The sequence below is a fragment of the Megascapheus bottae genome, chromosome 12, assembly GCF_031878675.1.
Source record: "Megascapheus bottae isolate mThoBot1 chromosome 12, mThoBot2.hap1, whole genome shotgun sequence".
Taxonomy (NCBI): Eukaryota; Metazoa; Chordata; class Mammalia; order Rodentia; family Geomyidae; genus Megascapheus; species Megascapheus bottae.
The window spans coordinates 5,947,908-5,968,795 of NC_143520.1; the positions used below are offsets into that span (position 1 = coordinate 5,947,908).

A 20,888-nucleotide genomic window follows, 5' to 3' on the forward strand; every position below is an offset into this window, starting at 1 on the left:
CGGCTCGCACTTCCGCGGCCCGCCGCCCGCCGCCCGCCCGCCTTCCCTCCCCCTCCACCGGCTCCCGTTTGCTTTCATTGACCCCGACGTCGCTTTCACTTCCTGGATGAAAGGGGCCGGCGCGTCCCGCGAAACCCCTCCCCGCGGCGGGGCCCGAGGCTGCGCGGCGCCCTTCGGCCTGCGCGGCGCGCCGCCCCTCTCCGCGGCCTCCGGCCTCCCGCCGCCCCCGGGCCCCGGCTCCACGCCGCCGAGACCCGGCGCAGTCCCTGGGACGGTGGCTTAGGCCTCGGGCTACCCAACCGCTGGGGTCCTTTCGGCAATCCGTTGGTTTGTTTTTTTAAGAAAATTAAAGATTTATTTCCGTGTGCTTCCTGTGCTCACACTCCACGCGTCCGAGAAATTCTCTCCTAGGAAGCCGGGGGTAACGGATGGGGTCACGCGCAAAGCCAGGGGTCCCGTTTTATTTAAAACACAAAATGCGGGCCTTCATTCGAAAAAAAAATAGCTTTGTTAGGACCTAAGTTTAAAAAAAGAAATCCTTTGACATGGTGGTTTGCCTAACGATTTTCAAATCTGTGGAATTTTGCAAGCTGTAAACAATCACGTAGAACTGTCTTCAGGCTGGGATTTAGCCATCGTGGAGATGTTTTTAAAAAAAAAATCACCTCTCCCAGAACCTAATCCTGGCCACTCAAGAAGCTTCTGGCTCAAGTAATCTGGATATTCAGTTCGAAAGGAATTGATGTGTAGATAGTTGAATCCGTAACATCTCCAAGATAGTTCTATTTACTGAACGAATTTAAGTGATGGATATAACATTCACACTAAGCTCTGCATATTTGAAAGGTATGCACACTAACATCGGAGGAGTGGGTTGATAAAATGACCAATATACAAAGTTCTTTTTCTCAAATCCAAGCCCAGAAAAACCTTGTCGCTTTCCTACACTGCTGAAGGTCCCCAAGTCAAGGGCGGCCCCAAGAGGTGGGGGACGGAAACGCAAGCCAGCAGCAGGTGTGGAATCCTAACTTTCACCAGGCCAGGGGGGCAACAGCTAGCAGCCTGACCAGGGGCTTTAAAGTCCAAGCCGACATCCAGTTGCATGTGACCGACGCACCCTGGCCCATAGGACCGATCCTGAGAAAGCTCTTCGTGCACCTTGCAGAAGTACCGGGAGAGCAGCTGCCAACCTCCATGGGAACCCACTCCAGAACCCACCCCGGCGGAAAAGCCTCCTGGAGCGCTAGAGGCGGGGCCTGTGCGACCACGCCCCCTTTGGCCACGCCCCTCCCTTTATGACGTAGGAAGAATCCCTGCCACGCGTCGGAATTCGGCTAAAGCTAACACGCACTGAAGACATTTGGGAGCTGAGTGGCCTTGTGGGGTCTGGGACCATGCATTTCTTATCTAGATTAGCCCTTTTATTTTACCTGTGGGGACTTTTTACTGCTCAGGGACTGCAGAAAGAGGAGAGTACAGAAGAAGTGAAAATAGAAGTTTTGCATCGTCCAGAAAACTGCTCTAAGACAAGCAAGAAGGGAGACCTGCTAAATGCTCATTACGATGGCTACTTGGCTAAAGATGGCTCGAAATTTTACTGCAGGTAGGAGACGCTGCAAACTGCCTCCCCCACCTCCTCTGTCCACTTTCTATCGTCTTACCCTTTCCCCCAACTACACTGAAAAAATGGTCTCTTCCAAAACACTACCTCCTCCTCCACCTTTACCCTGAGATCTCCCCTAGAACTTTTTTAAGGGGCTGCCTGTAAGGGTATTCACTTTTCCTTTGCCTGGAGTTGGCATCTCTTTCCAGAGAGTTTACACAGGATAGCTAAAACAATTTTATGCTAGCCTTCAGGCTAGGTTGGTCCACTGTCTCTCTATATCCATGGTAACTGCGTTCCCTAATAATTTCCTCTGGGTCATGTCCTCTTGCCTGACAGTTCCTGCTGCCTACTCTGATACGATAGTTTATTCTCAGCACCATGTCTTTATGCCATTTCCCTGTAAAAATAAGACTGGGGAAATCAAGTCCTTTCACTTTAGGTGAAAATAGAGAAATTTAATAAGAAGTGATATTGTTTTACATTTCTATTATGTTAGGGGCTGGGAGTTTGACCTAGTGGTCGAGTGCTTGCCTAGCATGCATGAAGACCCGGATTCAATTCCTCGGTACCACATACAGAAGAAAAAGCTGGAAATGGTGCTGTGGCTCAAGTGGTAGAGTTATAACCTTGAGAAAGCCCAAAGACAGTGCTCAGACCCTTAGTTCAAGCCCCAGGAATGGCACAAAAGAAATCTATTATGGAAAACTAAGACGGGTGGGAGGGTGGGGGGGAGGGTAATGGGTGAAAGGGTATCAATGTATGTGAATTAATGCACCTTCGATCTAGCAAATATCATGTAACCCTTTTATTAATTACAATAAAAAAGAAATCTATTATGTTGAAATGTAAGGCTAATCTTACCCTTCATTTCTTAGAAAAAAAAATCCCAGAAATGTGAAGTGAATAGCTGGCAGTGACCCTAAAGGCAGGAAACCCAGTGAAAAGTTAACTTCTGAATCGTTTTCATAGTGATGAACATAAAGAAAATGAGATGTCTCCCCATGTCTACTCTGTGATACTTCTTTCTGCTCTTTGTAGGGAACTTTGAGCAAACATTTCACAAAGAGGTTCAGAAAGAATGCTACTGTGAGAAAAGTGGCTCCCACATTAAATTACAACTGAATGCCCAGTTATATTTTAAATTTTTTTTCTTGAGATCAGCTTACCTTAGTATTGTTTTCTATTTTAGCCGTACACAAAATGAAGGCCACCCCAAATGGTTTGTTCTTGGTGTTGGACAAGTAATAAAGGGCCTAGATATTGCTATGATGGATATGTGCCCTGGAGAGAAGCGAAAAGTGATTATCCCTCCTTCATTTGCATATGGAAAGGAAGGATATGGTAATGTATTTAGCATTTCTTTCTCCTTTTAGTTATACTGTATTCTATATATGTATCAGAAAACATGAAAGCAAGTCTCAAAGAGATATTGTACCTCATGTTCACCACAGCTTTATTTATAGGAGCCAAAAAGGAGATGAAACCCAAATATCCAGACACAAAAGGTAGATAGGCAAAATGAGGCATGTATGTACAGTAGAATATTATTTGGTGAGTAGTCACTACTCACCAGTCACAAAGCCCTTCATTGTAAAGGGGGAATTTCAAATATGCATATATCTACTTGAATAATGTTTGAAAAACTGTTGGAGAGAAGGCCTAGGGATCAAATATAACATGATTTCCTGTCACTGAAAATTTAATCATGTACCGACATTAATTTTTCTAAAATTACATGTTGCAAAAAAGGGAAGGGTTTTTGGGGGGGGTTGGTTGTTTTTTTTAATTATCTTTGGTTATACAAAAGAGTTTCAGATCAACCTGATCATTTGTTTGTACAATGCATATTGATGAATGTCACCGAGAAAGAAAAGTTTTAATGCAGGGATACACAGCCTGACAGAAAATTCCACCTGTATCACTTAGGCCCTTGCTTCCTATTGCTTTCTGTATGAAGGCTACACAGACAGAACATTTGCCTCCTGTTAACGTCACCTACTAGAAATACTTAGCAGTACATAGTCAATGATTCGTTTTCTATAATGAAATATTAGCATGACTACTATACTCCCAAATATTTTGTGGAGATGGTATTACTTCACTGAGGCTATTAATTTAGGGGTGTGGCTCAGTGGACTAAAGCCCAGGATTAGACTCCAGTGCTATCCACATACTCACAAAGCCATCACTTTATTTGCAAAGGAACCTGAGAAGGAAGTAAAACTAAAGATAACTAAATAACATCTTTGAAATACTCTCTTTTAGTCACATTTTCATCTCAGTTTCCATTCATGTCATTTCATCAGAGGCCTCCACATTTTGCCTACCCCTGGAGTACCCAGTCTTTTATGGGCCAGTGTACCCACATTCCTCATCAGTAGGTGCCCACATAGATCCATTACCCTAAGACCTTTGCCCATTTATCCTTTTCATAAACTAATTTATACTTAGATATGAATGACTACCCTGGCTACCTATGCTGTTAATAAACCAGACCTTGCCGCGGGGTTGTAGAAGTTTGATTTGAGGGAATCAATTCACATTCAATTTGGAGTATCCTCAATTAACTCAAAAATGATGCACCTCACTAGGAACACGGCAGCATCTTCATTTTACTCAAGGAAACTGGGGCCATTAGTCTACCTACATTATAGTATCTCTTGGATAAGATTAAAAATTACAATACAGACAAATAGCTGTGGATTGCATAGCTTTTTACTAGTTAATTGTTTTCAAGTCCTAACATTAGCTGTGACTTTATTTTAGGTAGTACTTGAAGAATGCTTTCCTCTGCGAAATGTCCTTGCATCCTGTCACTGACTACCCCTGCATGTCTTGAAATGCATGTGACTTTTTAGTGCTTTCACTAATGATATATGTGGTATGTACAGATAACCTTGCATTAACTCCTGTTTCTCCTATAATTATGCTTTAGCCAATGTGTATTTTTCTCTTTCATACTTTAATTTGGAGTAAGAAAAATAGCTAAATAGAAATATTCGCTATATTTACAAAATAATTGTTCAGAAGTACCAAGAAATGTGAAAGGGAAAGAGGGGGCCTGTGTATTTTCCTATCCTAGGATAACTAGACAGACTAGAAAGGTTTTTTGAAAGTCACCCTTGAATCTGTCTCTCCCTCCTTTACTGTGAAGTCAGGAGATACAGGAGATACGTAGGACATTAGATTTAGGTGTGAATCACAGGATGCATGTGTAAGCTACTCTATGCCCTAGCTTTGGAAATGACTGGTTCACGTCTCCTTTTGGTGATCACTTGCACTATTTTCTATTTTAACTATAGAACTGATTTAGCAAGAACTCCCTACTTTGTCATTAAAGAAAATGATAGCTGGTCATGGTGGCTCATGCCTCTAACCCTAGCTACTCAGAAGGCTGAGATCTGAGGAACAAGGTTCATAGCCAGCCTGCGCACTAAAGTCCATGAGACTCTTATCTCCAATTAACTACTAGAAAACAGGAAATGGGACTGTGGCTCAAGGGGTAGGGTGGTAACCTTGAGCTGAAGAGCACAGGGACAACACCCAGGCCCAGGGGTAGGGCTATAGCCTAGAGCTGAAGGGTTTAGGGACAGTGCATAGGCCCAGAGTTCAAGCCCCATGACCGACAAAGAAAAAAAAGAAAGAAATTGATGCTTTGAAGCTTCTTTCAAATGACAAACTTACATAATATAATCACTCATCTATTCAGCAGGTATTTGTGTTCCTGTAATAGATCAGATGATATGTTAGACCTTGGGAATACATAGCTACCTGGTGCCTCTTAGCAACACTTTTGTTGGTCATTTTCATGAAATGCTTGTCTAAAATAGCCCATAGTTCGCCAACATTATCTGTTGTATCAGCTCATATCAGCCAGTGCTCACACCTATAATCCTAGCTCTCAGGAGGCTGAAATCTGGCAATCACCATTCAAAACCAGCCTGGGCAGGAAAGTCCATGAGACTCTTATTGCAAATAACCACCAGAAAACCCAGAAGTGAGACTGTGGCCCAAAGTGGTAGAGCTCTAGCCTTGAGCAAAAAGAGCTCTAGGACAGCACCCAGGTCCTGAATTCAAGGACAAGACACAAATAAAAAGGGAAAAGGTCAGTGCAAGAGGGAGGTGGGGTATAGATAGATAGATCATATATCATATATATATATATATATATATATACATACTTGTGTGTGAGAGAGAAAAAGGGAGAGAGCGAGAAAGAGAGGAAGGAGTGGAAAAGGGGGAGGAGGAGAAAGGGGGAAGAGGAGGAGGAGGAGGGGAAGAAGGAGGAGAAGAAGGAGGAGGAAGAGGAGAAGGAGGAGAAGAAGAAAAAGAAGAATTCTTTTAGTTTGAAGCCAATGCAGGCCTCAAAACCAGGCAAAAGGCCCAGCCTTAGCGCCATCTTCCTAGAAACCACTGCTCCATGAGAGCCAAGTGGTGGAGGAAAAAGCAAATGCACAGGCTGAAGCACTATCCCCCCCTCCAAAAATTCAAAAGTTTAAAAACCCAGCCACAATTTTAAATCAAAAACTGCATTAAATATTTAGAAAACAGTTCTGAATATGAAATATTATATTATATGCACATGAATAAGTATTAGAAATATGCTTTTGTGTAATTCGAACTGTTAAAAATGTATTCCTTCAGCAGAAGGAAAGATTCCACCAGATGCAACACTGATATTTGAGATTGAACTTTACGCTGTGACCAAAGGACCACGGAGCATTGAAACATTCAAAGAGATAGACACAGACAATGACAGGCAACTTTCTAAAACTGAGGTAATTCAAATTTCTTATTTGTCCATTATATAAATACATCCTGTGTTGCAAACAGTATTTTTCAGTTCTATCTAGCATGGAGTCTGGTCACTTTATTTATTTATTTATTTATTTTTTGTCAGTCCCGGGCTTGAGCTCAGGGCCTGAGCACTGTCTTTGGACTTTCTCAAGGCTAGAGCTCTACCACTTGAGCCTCAGCACCACTTCTGGCTTTATTTCTATGTATGTGGTACCGAGGAATCGAACCCTGGTCTTCATGCATGCTAGGCAAGCACTTTAACCACTAGGCCAAACTCCCGGCCCGTCTGGTCACTTTAATAGAGCTGTTTACTGCAAAATCTAAACTCTTAGGAGAAAACCTTGCTTTTCCAATACAGTGTTTGAGAGTTACCCTTTGCATTTATCTTTGGTCAGACAAAAAGATTATTAAAATCCCAAACTACTCATCTGGACAGAGCTCTTCTAGTTTGTAGATAACGAGAGTACATCTCTATTTTCTAACAACACTATAAGAATTTATAATAAGGCAAATAACCCCAACTCAGAAGATGGTGAGAATTGCATACAATTACAAAGAGCTAGGAAAAATTTGAGCTGGGTAGACTAGGAAGTTTCCAAGTAGAATGAAGAGTTCAGATCCACCTAATATATGAATTGAGAGATTTATTCAAACCTTGTAATAATAACAACAACAATAATAAATACTGTCCATTTCAATTTTGTCAACATAGGATATTTTTATAAGGCATAAGGATATGAACTTACCTAATTATGACTATTGAGGAGGTGGAACTGATACCATCATCTCTACCTTGTAGATAGGAGAGATGATGCTAAGAAACCCTGTCTGGCAAAACTAACTTAGCAATAACTTACATTGTTTGCAGGCAGCAAAGTCAGGATTGTAATGTGCTTCTGAACCCTGGCTGGGGAAGCTCCTTTATGAATGCTTCCAAAGCTAATGCTTATTTCATTGGAGCCTAGCACCTTACCTAATTCCACAGGTCTGCACTCTTGCGTAATTAGAGGAACTCAAGTTTTCTCCCTTTATCACTTGTTAGAAAGCAGTTAAAAATTCATATTCAGTCAGTTACCTGTGGTTCATGCCTATAATTCCAGCTACTCAGGAGGACGAAATCTGAGAATAAGGAAAGTCTGTGGGACTCTTTATCTCCAATTAACTACCAAAACTCTACAAGTGGAGATGTGGCTCTGGTGAAAGAGTGCTAGCCTTGAGTGAAAAAGCTAAGGGCATCCAGGCCCTGAGTTCAAATCCCATTACCAGCTCACACATGCACCCATATGCACACACATACAAAGTCATATTTGAGACAGCTGATACATATTTTATTATAGTACATTAATTGTTCTAAAATCTTTTCATGATGCACTGAGCTTGAGATACATATGTATCACTAAAAACATTTTGGAGGACAATTCTAGCTTTCAGAATGTTCTGGCCTCCAAAATGTCCTAGCCTTCTAGAACATTATCTTCCGACTTTTTATACATTGCTTTCTCGGTTATTACATGGAATAGTACTTTCCAGTGGATATATAATTGAGTCACATAATAATTTCAATTCTTTTAGTAGTCACATTTTCAAAAGCTCAAAAGAAAGTTGGGCATAGTAGTACATACCAGTAGTCCCAGATACTCAGCTGACTTAGAAGAATCCCTGGAACCTACAAATTCCAGAGCAATCTAAGAAACAACAAGATTCACAAGAAAAGAAGAAAAAAATAGAGATAAGATGGAGGTAAAAATATGACATTACTGTTAGGTTATAATGCTTATGCAGACTTGGAAGAAAGCAATAGAAGCATAGAAAATTTTATTTCAGAATCTATGGTTTGATTTTATTGATGATACATATCGCATATCCATTAATTTTAGAGGTTACAAAAATGCTAGTGTGGATTTTATTCACTAATGAAAGCTCTTAAGACTGACTTTTCATTTGACATGTGATCAATGTAGATTGTTGGAGAGCATTTACTTTCAATAGAATTTAATATATCTACCATTAACCAGGATTAGCTTGTTTGAGTACTTGTTTCTTTTCAAAAATTGTGTCAAAGGTTAAAAAAGTATTATTTAGGGGCGGGGAGTTTGGCCTCATGGTAAGAGTGCTTGCCTAGTATGCACGAAGACCAGGGTTCCATTCCTCAGCACTCCACATACATAGAAAAAATCAGAAGTGGTGCCATGGCTCAAGTGGTAGAGCTCTAGCCTTGAGAAAGCCCAAGGACAGTGCTCAGGCCCTGAGCTCAAGCCCAGGACTGGCAAAAAAAAGAAAAAAGTATTTTTTAATATAAAGTGTCTTTGCTATGAGCTTCTTAGTCTAAACATCCCTCAAAGTTACTGGAAGTTTCTACTGCTGTTATATTGAAGGAATGTTATTTTGGTCTTCTAGATAGATCATTACTTGAAAAAGGAATTTGAAAAAGATGAAAAGCCACGTGACAAGACTTATCAGAATGCAGTTTTAGAAGATATTTTTAAGAGGAATGACCATGACAAAGATGGTTTCATTTCTCCCAAGGAGTACAACGTGTACCAGCATGATGAGCTATAGCATATTTTTATCTATATTTTTAAGCAATTTATTGTACTTTATACATAAAGTGACTTTAAATTCTGTTTCTCTAAATTGTGTTTTTTTCCCATGAAAAGATAATTTTGTTTTCCTCAGTGTATGTAATTTATTATGTAGTAAATGGCAGTCTGACTGTGTTTCCTCATCTTTTAGTCTGTGAACACAAATTGCAGCACCATGCAATAGGACAATGTCCCAATGCATAATATCCCCCTTTCTCGGTATGGGAGAATATGTATGTTTAAATCTACAAATGTAGCTGGGCACTGGTGCCTCACATTTTAAGGCTAGCTGCTCAGGAAGCTGAAAACTGAAGACACTGTACGGAAAGTTCAGCTTGGTCAGGAGATTAACCACCAATCAGCCAAAAGTGGAGGTATAGTTCAAGTTACAGAGTGCCAGTTTGAGAAAAGCAGCTAAGGGACAGTGCCTAGGCCCTGAGTTCAAGCCCCCCACTACGAGCACTCAAAAAAAAAATCAACTAGCTCTTTTGAACTCTCAGCATAGATGTATAAATGTGTATTCTTTAAGAAATAACTCATATTTTAAAATACTCGGCTCAGACTCAGAAACTAATATTTACATGGTTATTCATTTCAAAAAAATACTGAGAACAAAAATCAGGACTGAAGACTCTTCCAGTGGTATCCATGTAGAATGATATGGTTCTGTATCTCTATTCCACATATAAAACCTCAACATGGTTTGCACTTTCTTTTGTACTTCTAGCCTTCAGTATTTCTTCTGATGAGAAATGTTCATATTTGACCAGATCATTTTTATTTCATTAGCAGTCTTATGGTCTCTACATTTCAGAAACCATTGTAAAAATATAACCCCATCTTCCTTCTCCTAGGCTTATATAAAAATATACCATCACAAACTTTTGCCCATAGTTGGAAGTCAGTGCCATGGAATTCACTTCTAAGTCCCTGCTTCTAGCTCTTTTCTTGTGATTTTACAACATTCTTATAATGATGAGTGATCTGTATAGTATGGGATATTGCAAACAGTTAAAAACGAGATTGGAGAGAGGAGAAAGAGAGCGAGGAGAGAAAGATTGCTCCTTGTGGGGCTGGGAGTTTGGTGTCTAGTGGTAGAGCGCTTGCCTAGCATGCACGAAGACCCGGGTTCGATTCCTCGGTACCGCATACATAGAAAAAAGCCCGAAGCGGTGCTGTGGCTCAAGTGGTAGAGCTCTAGCCTTGAGAAAGTCCAAGGACAGTGCTCAGGCCAAGAGTTCAAGCTCCAGGACGAGAGAGAGAGAGAGAGAGAGAGAGAGAGAGAGAGAGAGAGAGAGAGAGAGAGAGAGAGAGAGGAGAGAAAGAGAGAGAGAGAGGGGGAGAGAGAGAGAGAGAGAGAGAGAGAGAGAGAGAGAGAGAGAGAGAGAGAGAGAGAGAGAGAGAGAGAGAGAGAGAGAGAGAAAGAGAAAGAAAGAAAGAAAGGAAGGAAGAAAGAAAGAAAGAAAGAAAGAAAGAAAGAAAGAAAGAAAGAAAGAAAGAAAGAAAAAAAGAGATTGCTCATTGCCACGGATGAATTTGTACCAGTCATAATATGTCATGATCACATCATGATGTACCCCACCTTTTTGAGAATAGTAAGTAGAGGATGGATGATAAAGAAGATATTGGCACCAAGAAAGGGCACATATTTCTGTGATCATGTAGGAATCTGTATAGTGTGTATGTGGGCAATTGATTCAACAGAAATTGGCATTGTGACTCAAGTGGTAGAGCGCTTGCCTTGAGCAAAAGAAGCTCAGAAACAGTGCCCAGGCTCAGAGTTCAAGCCTCAGGACAAATGAGTCCAAAACAAAACTGTTTTCTGAAACTTGATCTTCCCAAACCATTACTCATGTTTTAACCACTTTTAAGTATATTGCTATGAGTTCCATTTAAAAATATAAATGTAACAAACTACCAATTAGTAAATACTATAAAACACTTACACAGAATGTAACACTATCTGTTCTTTCCTCCCAGTGTTTTTATTCCTGTTCTCAATTTTCTTTTTTTATTTTCTTTTTTTATTATCAAGGTAAAGTATAGAGGGGTTACAATTACATTTGCCAAATAGTAGGTTCTCAATTTTCTAGCTCCTTCACTTGCTCAATCAGCCCTTACTACTTCCTTCAGAAAAAAACATGCTTTATTGAAGTAAAATAAGTGGTTACCTTTTTGATTTTTGTGCTGTTAAGCTTATGTTTTAGAACATAGCAAACATGGTGTGGTGGTACATGTAATCACTGCTCCATAGGCAGAGGTAGGCTAATTGCAGCTAAACTGATTGTTAAGGCTAAACTCAGCAAAAAGAGGAAGGCAAGAACAAACTAAAAACAAAGGAAATAGCTTTGGCTCAAATGGTAAATTATTCCAAATATAGATGCCATTAAAGAATAATAGACATACCCTAAAAGTTTTACCTTTTAGTAATTTAAAAAATTACTCATTCTACATACATGTAATAATATACTGTGTATTTCATTATCTACAAGATTTGTATGTATGTACTTGACTGCTGTGACTACATTTTAGGTGCTATGATTTTAACATTTTTGGTAACTTTTTCTTTAATATAAAGATGGCTAATTCAGCAGAGTTGTATAAAAGTTTCAATTGTCTTACAGAGTATAATGGAATATAGCTGTTCAGGAGGCTGAAGCAGGAAGATAATGTGAGGTAGGTAGTTTGAAAACAGACTGGGCAACATAGCAAGATCCCATCTAAATGGAAAAAGGAGAAGGAGCTTTCAAAACTATGTTACATTGCTTATTTTCTAAGAGCAAATAGACTTGGTCTATCTTTCTTAAAACAAGTTTGAGATATTAGATCTTCAAGAACTTTAAAATGTCAGTAATGAGTTTTATAAAAGACAAAATTAGTGAGCATATGTATATCAGCTCCATTACCCACTATAAGCTATGTATGCAAAGCTCCAGGCTGAGTTCAGTGTGTTTTTAATTTGATACTGCAATTAAACATTTAGGATTATATTAAATTATTAACACATTTTTCTCCGTTTACCAGATCCAGAACACTAGTAAAGGGCATAAAGTAGTCACTGGTGTAGCCTTGTCGTCCTTAAAGGTGAAATAAAAATATGATTAAAAAGAATTAAAAATGTTAATTATATAAAAAGTTACCTACAGTGATGGAATGAATCCCCAAACTGATGTAAAATAGTTGGTAAATTGTTGAAAGAACTCTTCTCTTTTAAACTTTATATTCAGACTTCTTGGATACAAACATTGTTATTAATCTTCACAATAATTTAAGAAGTTGTTGGTGTCATCATGCATGCATGGCAGAATTATATTTCTACAGATTGATTTTCTGTTTCTTAGTTCATCAAACCTGTATAATTTAGTGAAGGTTTATGGCACACGTTTACTTAAAATGCCAACAGAGTATGTTCATTTTCCTTTTTTATTTCATTCTCTTGTGCCAAATGTCAAAACAAGGGACAGCATGAAGCCTCACATATTTCTGTCCATCCACAGAGCACTGGAAACACCCATAGACTGTCTCCCTCTTCAAATTCCCCATTCCACAGAGTATGCAAGGCCCCTTAGGAATGTTGTGGTTCAGGAGGTTGACTCGGATATGTGTCCCCTCCTTGAGTGAAATGTCAGTCATGCTAAGAGGTTTGTCGTAGTCAGAAAAGAGATCATCCAAGTAAAGCTGTGAATGAGAAATGGCATCCATTACTCTTCTGTCTGAAAGAACAAATGAAAGAGATGTATTAGAAGTTAGATTTTTAAAAAGAATGCCCCAATCCTGGTTCTGATGGCTTAGACCTATACTCCTAGCAACTTAGGAGACTGGGAACAGAAGGCTCTCTGTTCAAAGCCAGCCTGGACAGAAATTTTAAGAGCCCCTGTCTAAAATAAGCAGCAAAGAGCAAGGATGGAAGTGTGGCTCATGTAGCAGAGCATCAGCCTAGCAAACAAGAGGCCCCGAGTTCAAACCCCAGTGCCATCAACATTTTATATCTCCCAAACTACATTTCATAAATATGTAAAGGTAAGACATCAGACATGAACTAGCATGGGTTTTAAAATTGCTTTTCCTTAACAAATAGGATTACTACTAAAGAAAGGGAAAAAAGTCATTCAGAATATTCAATAAACATACTTCTTTCAAATAGTATGTTTCTCAGCCGATAGAACAGTGCAAATGTTGCCGTTTCTTCCCTTTCAAAGCCTCCTTTTGACACTGATGTGACACAAATGTCTACAAAACAATTTGGAAAAGATGTTAGAACTTCAACAACTCCTATTTTACTGGTTGTTCTAATAACCAGGGCCATGAATTCCAGCACATGTCATTTGTTCAATTTACACATTTGGGAGAAGATAAAGTCATGTGATATACAATTCAGAATGTACAAGGTACAAATTTAATAACCAAGTCTCTAGCCCACTTCACACACGGCCATTCTTCCACCCCGAAAGCACTATGAAGTGTCTGTGTATCCTTCCAAAAACACTCATGTTGAGCACTCATAAAAAAGGTGTATAAAATTCTTTAGGATAAAAAGTTACATGTTATGCACATTTCTTCATCTGTAAGAGAGGATTCCATGTGAAGATCTACAGAGCTAACTTACCTTATGGCTTCATAGTATTCTGTTGTATAGATGGCATATATCTCTATTTCACAAATCCCTCTAAGATTGTTTCCATTCTTTTGCTACTAGGAGATGGATATTCTTATGTGCATATCATTTCACATATATATTTTATATATGTAAATAGCATAGTGTATAGCCAAAGTATACATATATTTCATATATGTATACCACCAATAATCAATACACCTACAATGTTGTAGATAGAACTTGCTTAAAATGTAGGTTCAGTGCCAGGAGTGTGACCTAGTGATAGAGTGCTTGATAGAGTGCTTGCCTAGCATTAACTAAGCCCTGGGGTGGATTCCTTGGTATCACATACCAGAACAAACCAGAAGTGGTGCTGTGGCTCAAATGGTAGAGCTGCTAGCCTTGAGAAAGAAAGACAGTGCCCAGGCCCCGAGTTCAAGCCCCAGGACTGGCAAAAATAAAATAAAATGTATGTTCATTTCTAGAGTTCCTATTTCCTCCTCCCACAGCAGAAAGGAATGACAATAGGCCTAAAAAATGACAAATAACCACAGGTAGGAGACTTTGTTGCCCAATCTTTTTGTCTGAACTTGTGTGGAATGGAAGCCAACCAAACCTAAAGAACTGTGAAATGTAGAATTCTGCATAGAGCTACTATATAGAGAGAGGGGACAGTTGTGGAAGTATTTGTTTTTCTAAAGTAACTTTATGAACAACCTGTATATAATACAGGTAATATTAATACTGTTTCTATCTACCTACTGCTGTGTGCAATGACTAAATAATACCTATTAGGAGGTCACTGGTAATCTCCTTGGAAGCCAAGGAATACTTTATCAGTGGACTGAGTTTTATCTCTTATCTATAATCGTAAGTGGGGAGATAGGAGGGCTACAACTTTCATTAAGGAACACAAAAGAGGTTGTTAAATAAGTAAAGAAGAGAGGGCCCCTTGCCAGCCACTCATTATGAGAGAAGAGAGAAAATTAGAAGAGGACACAGAAGAGGAGTATGGGGAGAAATAAAGGAAGATAGAGACAGATTCTCTTTAAAACATTCTGTCAGATTCTCTTCAAATTAAAATCACTTGTTTGAAGATCACTCACCAAAGGCACCATCCAGGTAAATGAAGAGTTCAAAAACACTGAAAGCTATGGTTGTATGTGCTGGAAATACGATAGCCTTTTCCCTTCCCTTGGGATTCTGTTCATCCATAAAATGAAACTAGATTTAAAAAATAAGTGAAACACTATTAAGGAATAATAAATAACAGGTCAAGCTTGCTTTGGGGAAAACAAAACATATCCTACTACCATACTTCAAACAAAGCAAAGGCATCGAGCTTAAACTGCTTGTAATAGCTTAAACTGCTTGTAATAGAGATCCAAGAGCTTCGTGGTCTGATTAAGACAGGACTTTCTGTTTTGTTTTTGTTCATGTACTTTGGTGTGTACTGAAGCCAGTTATTCCTGCCACCACAACAGGTATACTTTCATCTGTAAAAGCCTCTGCTTTTTTAGAGCAAATTTTGGAAAGTAACTATGTTCAAGTGCTAGAGTTGTTTTCAGCTGAGCCTATCTACTAATCCAAAGCTTCCAGAGCTTACAAAAGCATTCCATTTATTTTCCCAAGTAATCATCAACAATCAAGTAGGAGCTTCAGTCTGTTCCCCTAAAATGATCAGAATTAGCTGAACAGCTAAATATTGTTCCCAGTTGAACCTTTATTTGTAAAGATGTCATGGTTTGGTAATCCACAGCCCCACTTCCAGTTTTCTAGTGTTAATTGAGATAAGTGTCTCATGGACTTTAGTACCCGGGCTGGCTTTGAACCTCGATCCTGAGATCTCAGCCTCCTGAGTAGCTAGGATAATAGGCGTGAGCCACCAGGCCCAGCTGTATGTTTTAAAGAATTTAAAATTGAATGAAGCATCTTTGGCTATTGATAAAATCAATCTGGAAATGTTATCTTAATTTAAAAATACAACTTTAACCTAAAGAAATGAAAGTATGAGCTGAGCATCTATCATCCTTGCCACTCAGAGGTTTGAAGTCAGGCAGGAAATTCCATGAGACTCTTATCTCCAATTAATCAGTAAAAAACAAAACAAACAACAACAACAAAAACCAGAAGTGGAATGCTGGCTCAAGTGGTAGAGTACCAGCTTTGAACAAAAAAGATGAGTATGAGGCCCTGAATTCAAGCTCTTGTTCTGGCACACACACATACACACACACACACACACACACACACACACACACACACACACACACACACACACACACACACACACGTATGAATGACCTGGGCATTGCTATTGCTGGGCATTGATGTCTCACATTTGTAATAATAGCTAGTCAGGAGGCTGAATTTGTGAGATTGGAGGATTATGGTTCAAAGCCACCGTAGGTAGAAAAATTCATTATACTCCATCTACAGGTAACCAGCAAAAAGTCAGACTAGAAGTGTGGCTCAAGTGGTAAAGCACTAGATGAATAAGCAAGCCAGAACTGGTGCAAACCCCGAGGCTAGACTAGAAAAAAATTAAGTATAAAGAATATTAATTAAAAATAAGATGAGCCTGAAATTTGGTCTAGTGGTAGAGTGCTTGCCTAGCATGTACTAAGACCCAGGTTTGATCCTCGGTACCATACACACAGAAAAAGCCAGAAATGGTGTTGTGGCTCAAGTGGTAGAGTCTTAGCCTTGAGAAAGCCCAAGGACAGTGCTCAGGCCCTAAGCCCAAGGCCCAGGGCTAGCAAAAAAAGATGAAAGACTAACTTCAGTACTCAAATTTTATTCTTAAAATAGCATGCTAAGAATGGTGGCCTAGCTAACATCCCACACAAAAACGCACAAAAAATACCTTTATTCAATTAATTTGTACTAATATTTCATAAGGATTGATGCACCGCATTATACTACATATTTAGCATTCATTCTCATGACTTTTTTTCTGTCACTCTGTCATTCCTGTGGAAACTACTATACAACTGTAGTTCTTTCCTCTCTGTATTTGACAATATAAATTCTATTGTCGAGTACTCTTTTAATATTCCCATGGCAACTTTGAATTGTTAGCAAAAGCTGAATGAGTGGGTTTTACCCGCATTGCTTCCCCTCGAATCCCAGCATGCACAGACAGCGAGCACTGTCGGGTGGTTCGAATGCTTTCCATAACCACACACAACACTGCCTTCCTGCAGCTTCTTGACTGGCGTATCAAGCTGTGGTCAAAGTTAATTTTTCTAAAATAAAATATACATTCACAAGGTTCATTAACAACTAATTACACAGAGTTACATTTTTGCTATCATGCATGATCTATCTCAAATCAAGGCAAACCTAATAACATTCAGAGAAAACATCTGCCTCTCCCTTTGGTATTCGTAAACATGCTTCTGTGGATGTCTGTATTCTGTCTGTTGGGATTCTATTGGAGAAGGTTCCCTTACTAAAGTTGTTTTAGACAACCACATTATAACTTGGTTTAATAAAATAGCAAACACGCACAAGTGCCATAACTATTTTATGAAACAACAGTTTTTAAAACCAGATGATTTCCGAATATCAACCCCTCTCCAAAATATGAATATACTAATATGTTGAAGTATTTTGAACACATCAAATTAAAGTATACCAGTAAAATACCATCTCGATGCTTTAAGTGATCTTTGTAATGAAGTTATTATAGTTAAAACATTTAAAGAGAACACTGAAGGGCCCTAGGACTATCATACTGACCGTGTAGTAATTTCCTTGAGTAATGTTGACACTTCCACTTCATGTTTGGTTACTACACCAAAGGAAGCTTTCACTGCAATAGAATCGGACCCAGTCACATTGATTCCAACATCATTGACAATGTGGTTGCCCCGCCTTCCATAGAGTGACACGTCTGATTCATCTTCATAATTCAGCAATTGATAGGATGAAATTCCTTTACAAAAAAAGTCCTTAGTATTTTAAATGTCTTAAATTCAACTTATAGATTATACACAGCAATATGTTTATTTAGAAATGATGACTTACTCTCCAAAGGTAATGAGAAAAGCAACAACTCAATCCAGGGATAAAAACAGTATTTCAGGGAGGCTGAGATGGGGAGGATGGTGGTTCTAGGTCAGCCTGGGCATGTATGTGAGACTTCTTCTCAACTAATAGCAGGGCATGGTGGTGCATATCTGTCATTTCAGCCACAATAAAAAGTGTAAAGCAGGGAGCCAGGAGTTTGGCTTAGTGGTAGAGTGCTTGCCTACCGTGCACGAAGACCTGGGTTCAATTCCTCCGTACCACACACATAGAAAAACCAGAAGTGGTGCTGTGGCTCAAATGATAGAGTGCTATCCTTGAGGAAAAAGCCCAAGAACAGTGACCAAGCCCTGAGTTCAAGCCACAGGACTGGCAAAAAAAAAAAAAGTGTAAAACAGGTAGATGGTGGTCAAGACATGCACCCAGGTAAAAAACAAAACCCTGTATCAAAAATAACTAGACCTGGGCCGGGAGTTTGGCCTAGTGGTAGAGTGCTTGCCTAGCATGCACGATGACCCGGCTTCAATTCCTTGGTACCACATACATAGAAAAAAGCCGGAAGTGGTGCTGAGGCTCAAGTGGTAGAGCTCTAGCCTTGAGAAAGTCCAAAGACAGTGCTCAGGCCCTGAGCTCAAGCCCAGGACTGGCAAAAAAAAAAAAAAATAACTAGACCTAAAAAGGACCACAGGTGTGGCTCTCCTGTAAAGCACCTGCCTAGCAAGTACAAGGCCCTGAGTTCAAACTTTATTCTCCAATAAATAAATCATTAGCTGTTCAGCCATTTTTACAATAGAAAGAAGTAAGGACTTAACTTTTCTGTTCAGCTAAAAAATGTTTTTAGCTTAGCATGAAGTAAAAGAGCTATTTTGTATCATCGAAGCAACTATTATCTAGCTTTTAATTACATTTCAATTTACCAATTACAATAGTTGAGTTATAAACAAAAATACACAAATCAACTAGGTAAGTTTGGGCCACAAAGATGCATTGCATCATCATATTCAATTATGTGATGAGGGTAAGACAAAAATATCCTGTTTTATAGATAAAATATTAGGTTATTTTCTAAGTTGACATAGCTAAAACAACCCATAATTGGCAGATCTTTCAATGTTATTCAACCCAAAATAGATTTAATGCTACTTAAATTTTATGTAGTGTTAACCTTAATACTATTACTAGGATTACAGTAAGAGAGGCATTTATCAATGAAAATGTGCATTACTGACATAACTATATACCTCTATAGGTTCAGTAAAAGATCTCTGTGTATAGTCACTCCCAAATATTGAAACTTACCAGCGGAAATTTCTCTGTCTCCTAGGAGAATGTCTTTCAGTGTGAAAGGTGTTGAGGTAAATTTATATCTAGGAAACAGAAAACAGCGCTTCTTTTTCACCACCAAACTTAGAGGCTGGTATTTGTCAGCTTCGCTGAGGCTTGGAACAGGAACTAATCTCCCTCCATCTCCAACTTGCTTGACGAAGCTCTTAGTAGCAGCAGCAAACATATTAATAACAAAAGCTCATCAACTGCAACTTTTGGATAATAAATCCATTTTCAGAGAAGAAAATCAGATGCAAAACTACACCTTGCTTGATCTTAAATACAATTACACACAACCAAAATACATAGCATGGTCTTACCAGGTAGTTTAGCAGCGTACGATTCACAACACTATCTCCCTTCCTGTGCTTAGGTAATGAATAATAGATTACCATGTAAAATGATACACTGAGAGCAAGTTTAATTTGGAATGGCAATCTATAGCACTGAAATATACATAGAAAACTCAAACACACTACTAATACCCCTGATAAAAATCATAGTTTGATAGTAGTTTGCCAGCAGAAGTGGAGCATTTTGGAGGAAGCATAGAGTCCTATACAAAAGGATGCAATCTAGGTACAACATTATCGGCATTATGCGCATAATTGGCCTGAGGGAAAAAATTCACAAGTCAGCCAGGTGAATTTTGGTAACAGAGAAGTAGTCTTTTGAATCCTTGTAGTATAGAGTTTATTGCATGAGTATTTTGTTATTTTAATGTTTTGGGTGTTTATAAAGGTGAGTGTTTAGTATCAAATACAAATTCTGAATACATTAAAATGATTTGTATGCACCCATTTGTAAAATAGTAAATAAAAGCCACATTATATATATGTGTGTGTGTGTGTTTGTATATACACATATATATGTATATATATCACTTAGGCAGCAGTGTCTTTACTCAGAAGCTCAGCACTCCATCACCTGAAATGAAGGAGTTCTGCTGCACTTATTCTTTATGCTATTATTCTTATGCCAGTTAGTCAACCTGTAAAGAGAGTAACATAGGACTTAATTTGTTTTTATTTTTTATTTTTGTTTTATTTTTATTTATTTATTTATTGCCAGTTGTGGGCCTTGAACTCAGAGCCTGAAACACTGTCCTTGGACTTTTTCCTCAAGGCCAGAGCTCTGCCACTTGAGCCTCAGCAACACTTCCAGCTTTTTTTTTTCTATGTATATGGTACCGAGGAATCGAACCCTGCCCTTCATGAATGCTAGGCAACACTCTACCACTAGGCCAAACTCCTGGCCCTGTTTTTATTTTTTTGATGGGCTAAAATTAAGTTTAAATGTTAAGAGAAAAGACTGAATTCCAAAATTTTATAGCTATAGGTGACATTAACTTTCTTTTCTTCTTTTAATGCCAATCTGGGGCTTGAACTCTGGACCTGGATGTGGTACCTAAGGTTTTGTGCTCAAGGCTACCACTTTACCACTTAAGCCACAGCACCACTCCCAGGTGTTTGGTAGTTCACTGGAACTAAGACTCTTACACTTTCTTGCTTGATCTAGCTTTGAACCATGAGCCTCAAATTTCAGCCTCCTGAGTAGCTAGAAGTAGCGTGAGCCACTAGCACCCAGCTACATTAATATATTTTGAAAGTGTATCTATTACCAGATTCTGGGGAGGGTTAGTGAAGTTTTCCTTTAAAAGTAGGGACTCTTGCCTGACGCCGGTGGCTCATGCCTGTAATCCTAGATACTCAGGAGGCTAAGACCTGAGGATTGTGGTTCAAAGCCAGCTTGAGCATGAAAGTCCATGAGACTCTTGCCTCCAATTAACCACCAGAAAACCAGAAGTGGCACTGTAGCTCAAGTGGTAGAGTGCTAGCCTTGAGCTGAAGAGCTCAGGAACATCATTCAAGCCCCACAACGGACAAATTAATTAATTAAAATAAATAGATAAAAATAAGGACTCTTCACTTAGGGTCTTCAACTCTGA

General features: G+C 39.1%; 2 protein-coding genes across 3 annotated transcripts; one reads left to right on the forward strand and one right to left on the reverse strand.

Annotated features, from left to right (window-relative positions):
• Positions 1-265: 265 nt before the first annotated feature.
• Positions 266-9,031, forward strand: Fkbp7 (FKBP prolyl isomerase 7). 2 transcript variants are annotated; one of them, XM_090342553.1, is made up of 4 exons: positions 266-1,603; positions 2,796-2,947; positions 6,254-6,384; positions 8,801-9,031. In XM_090342553.1, the coding sequence occupies exons 1-4, from the start codon at positions 1,395-1,397 to the stop codon at positions 8,960-8,962; spliced, it is 654 nt and encodes a 217-aa protein (XP_090198679.1). In that variant the 5' UTR covers positions 266-1,394; the 3' UTR covers positions 8,963-9,031. The 2 variants fall into 2 exon arrangements, with proteins under 2 accessions (XP_090198679.1, XP_090198678.1); XM_090342552.1 differs by having other exon boundaries at positions 267-1,603; positions 6,251-6,384.
• A 3,377-nt stretch (positions 9,032-12,408) lies between these two features.
• On the reverse strand, positions 12,409-19,124 carry Pjvk (pejvakin). Its single transcript, XM_090343072.1, has 6 exons — positions 18,914-19,124; positions 17,327-17,522; positions 16,689-16,830; positions 14,689-14,806; positions 13,117-13,215; positions 12,409-12,698 (listed from the first exon to the last, which is right to left on the reverse strand). The coding sequence occupies exons 1-6, from the start codon at positions 19,122-19,124 to the stop codon at positions 12,409-12,411; spliced, it is 1,056 nt and encodes a 351-aa protein (XP_090199198.1).
• Positions 19,125-20,888: the final 1,764 nt, after the last annotated feature.

Excerpts from the sequence above, each read along its gene's own strand:
- Pjvk (XM_090343072.1), bottom strand. The coding sequence starts at position 19,124 with ATGTTTGCTGCTGCTACTAAGAGCTTCGTCAAGCAAGTTGGAGATGGA. Across the intron at positions 13,216-14,688 it reads TTACCTGGATGGTGCCTTTG|ACATTTGTGTCACATCAGTG; the intron begins GTGAGTGATCTT and ends ATTGTTTTGTAG. Across the intron at positions 12,699-13,116 it reads AAACATACTATTTGAAAGAA|ACAGAAGAGTAATGGATGCC; the intron begins GTATGTTTATTG and ends TTGTTCTTTCAG.
- Fkbp7 (XM_090342552.1), top strand. The coding sequence starts at position 1,395 with ATGCATTTCTTATCTAGATTAGCCCTTTTATTTTACCTGTGGGGACTT. Across the intron at positions 2,948-6,250 it reads ATATGGAAAGGAAGGATATG|CAGAAGGAAAGATTCCACCA; the intron begins GTAATGTATTTA and ends GTATTCCTTCAG. Across the intron at positions 6,385-8,800 it reads GGCAACTTTCTAAAACTGAG|ATAGATCATTACTTGAAAAA; the intron begins GTAATTCAAATT and ends TTGGTCTTCTAG.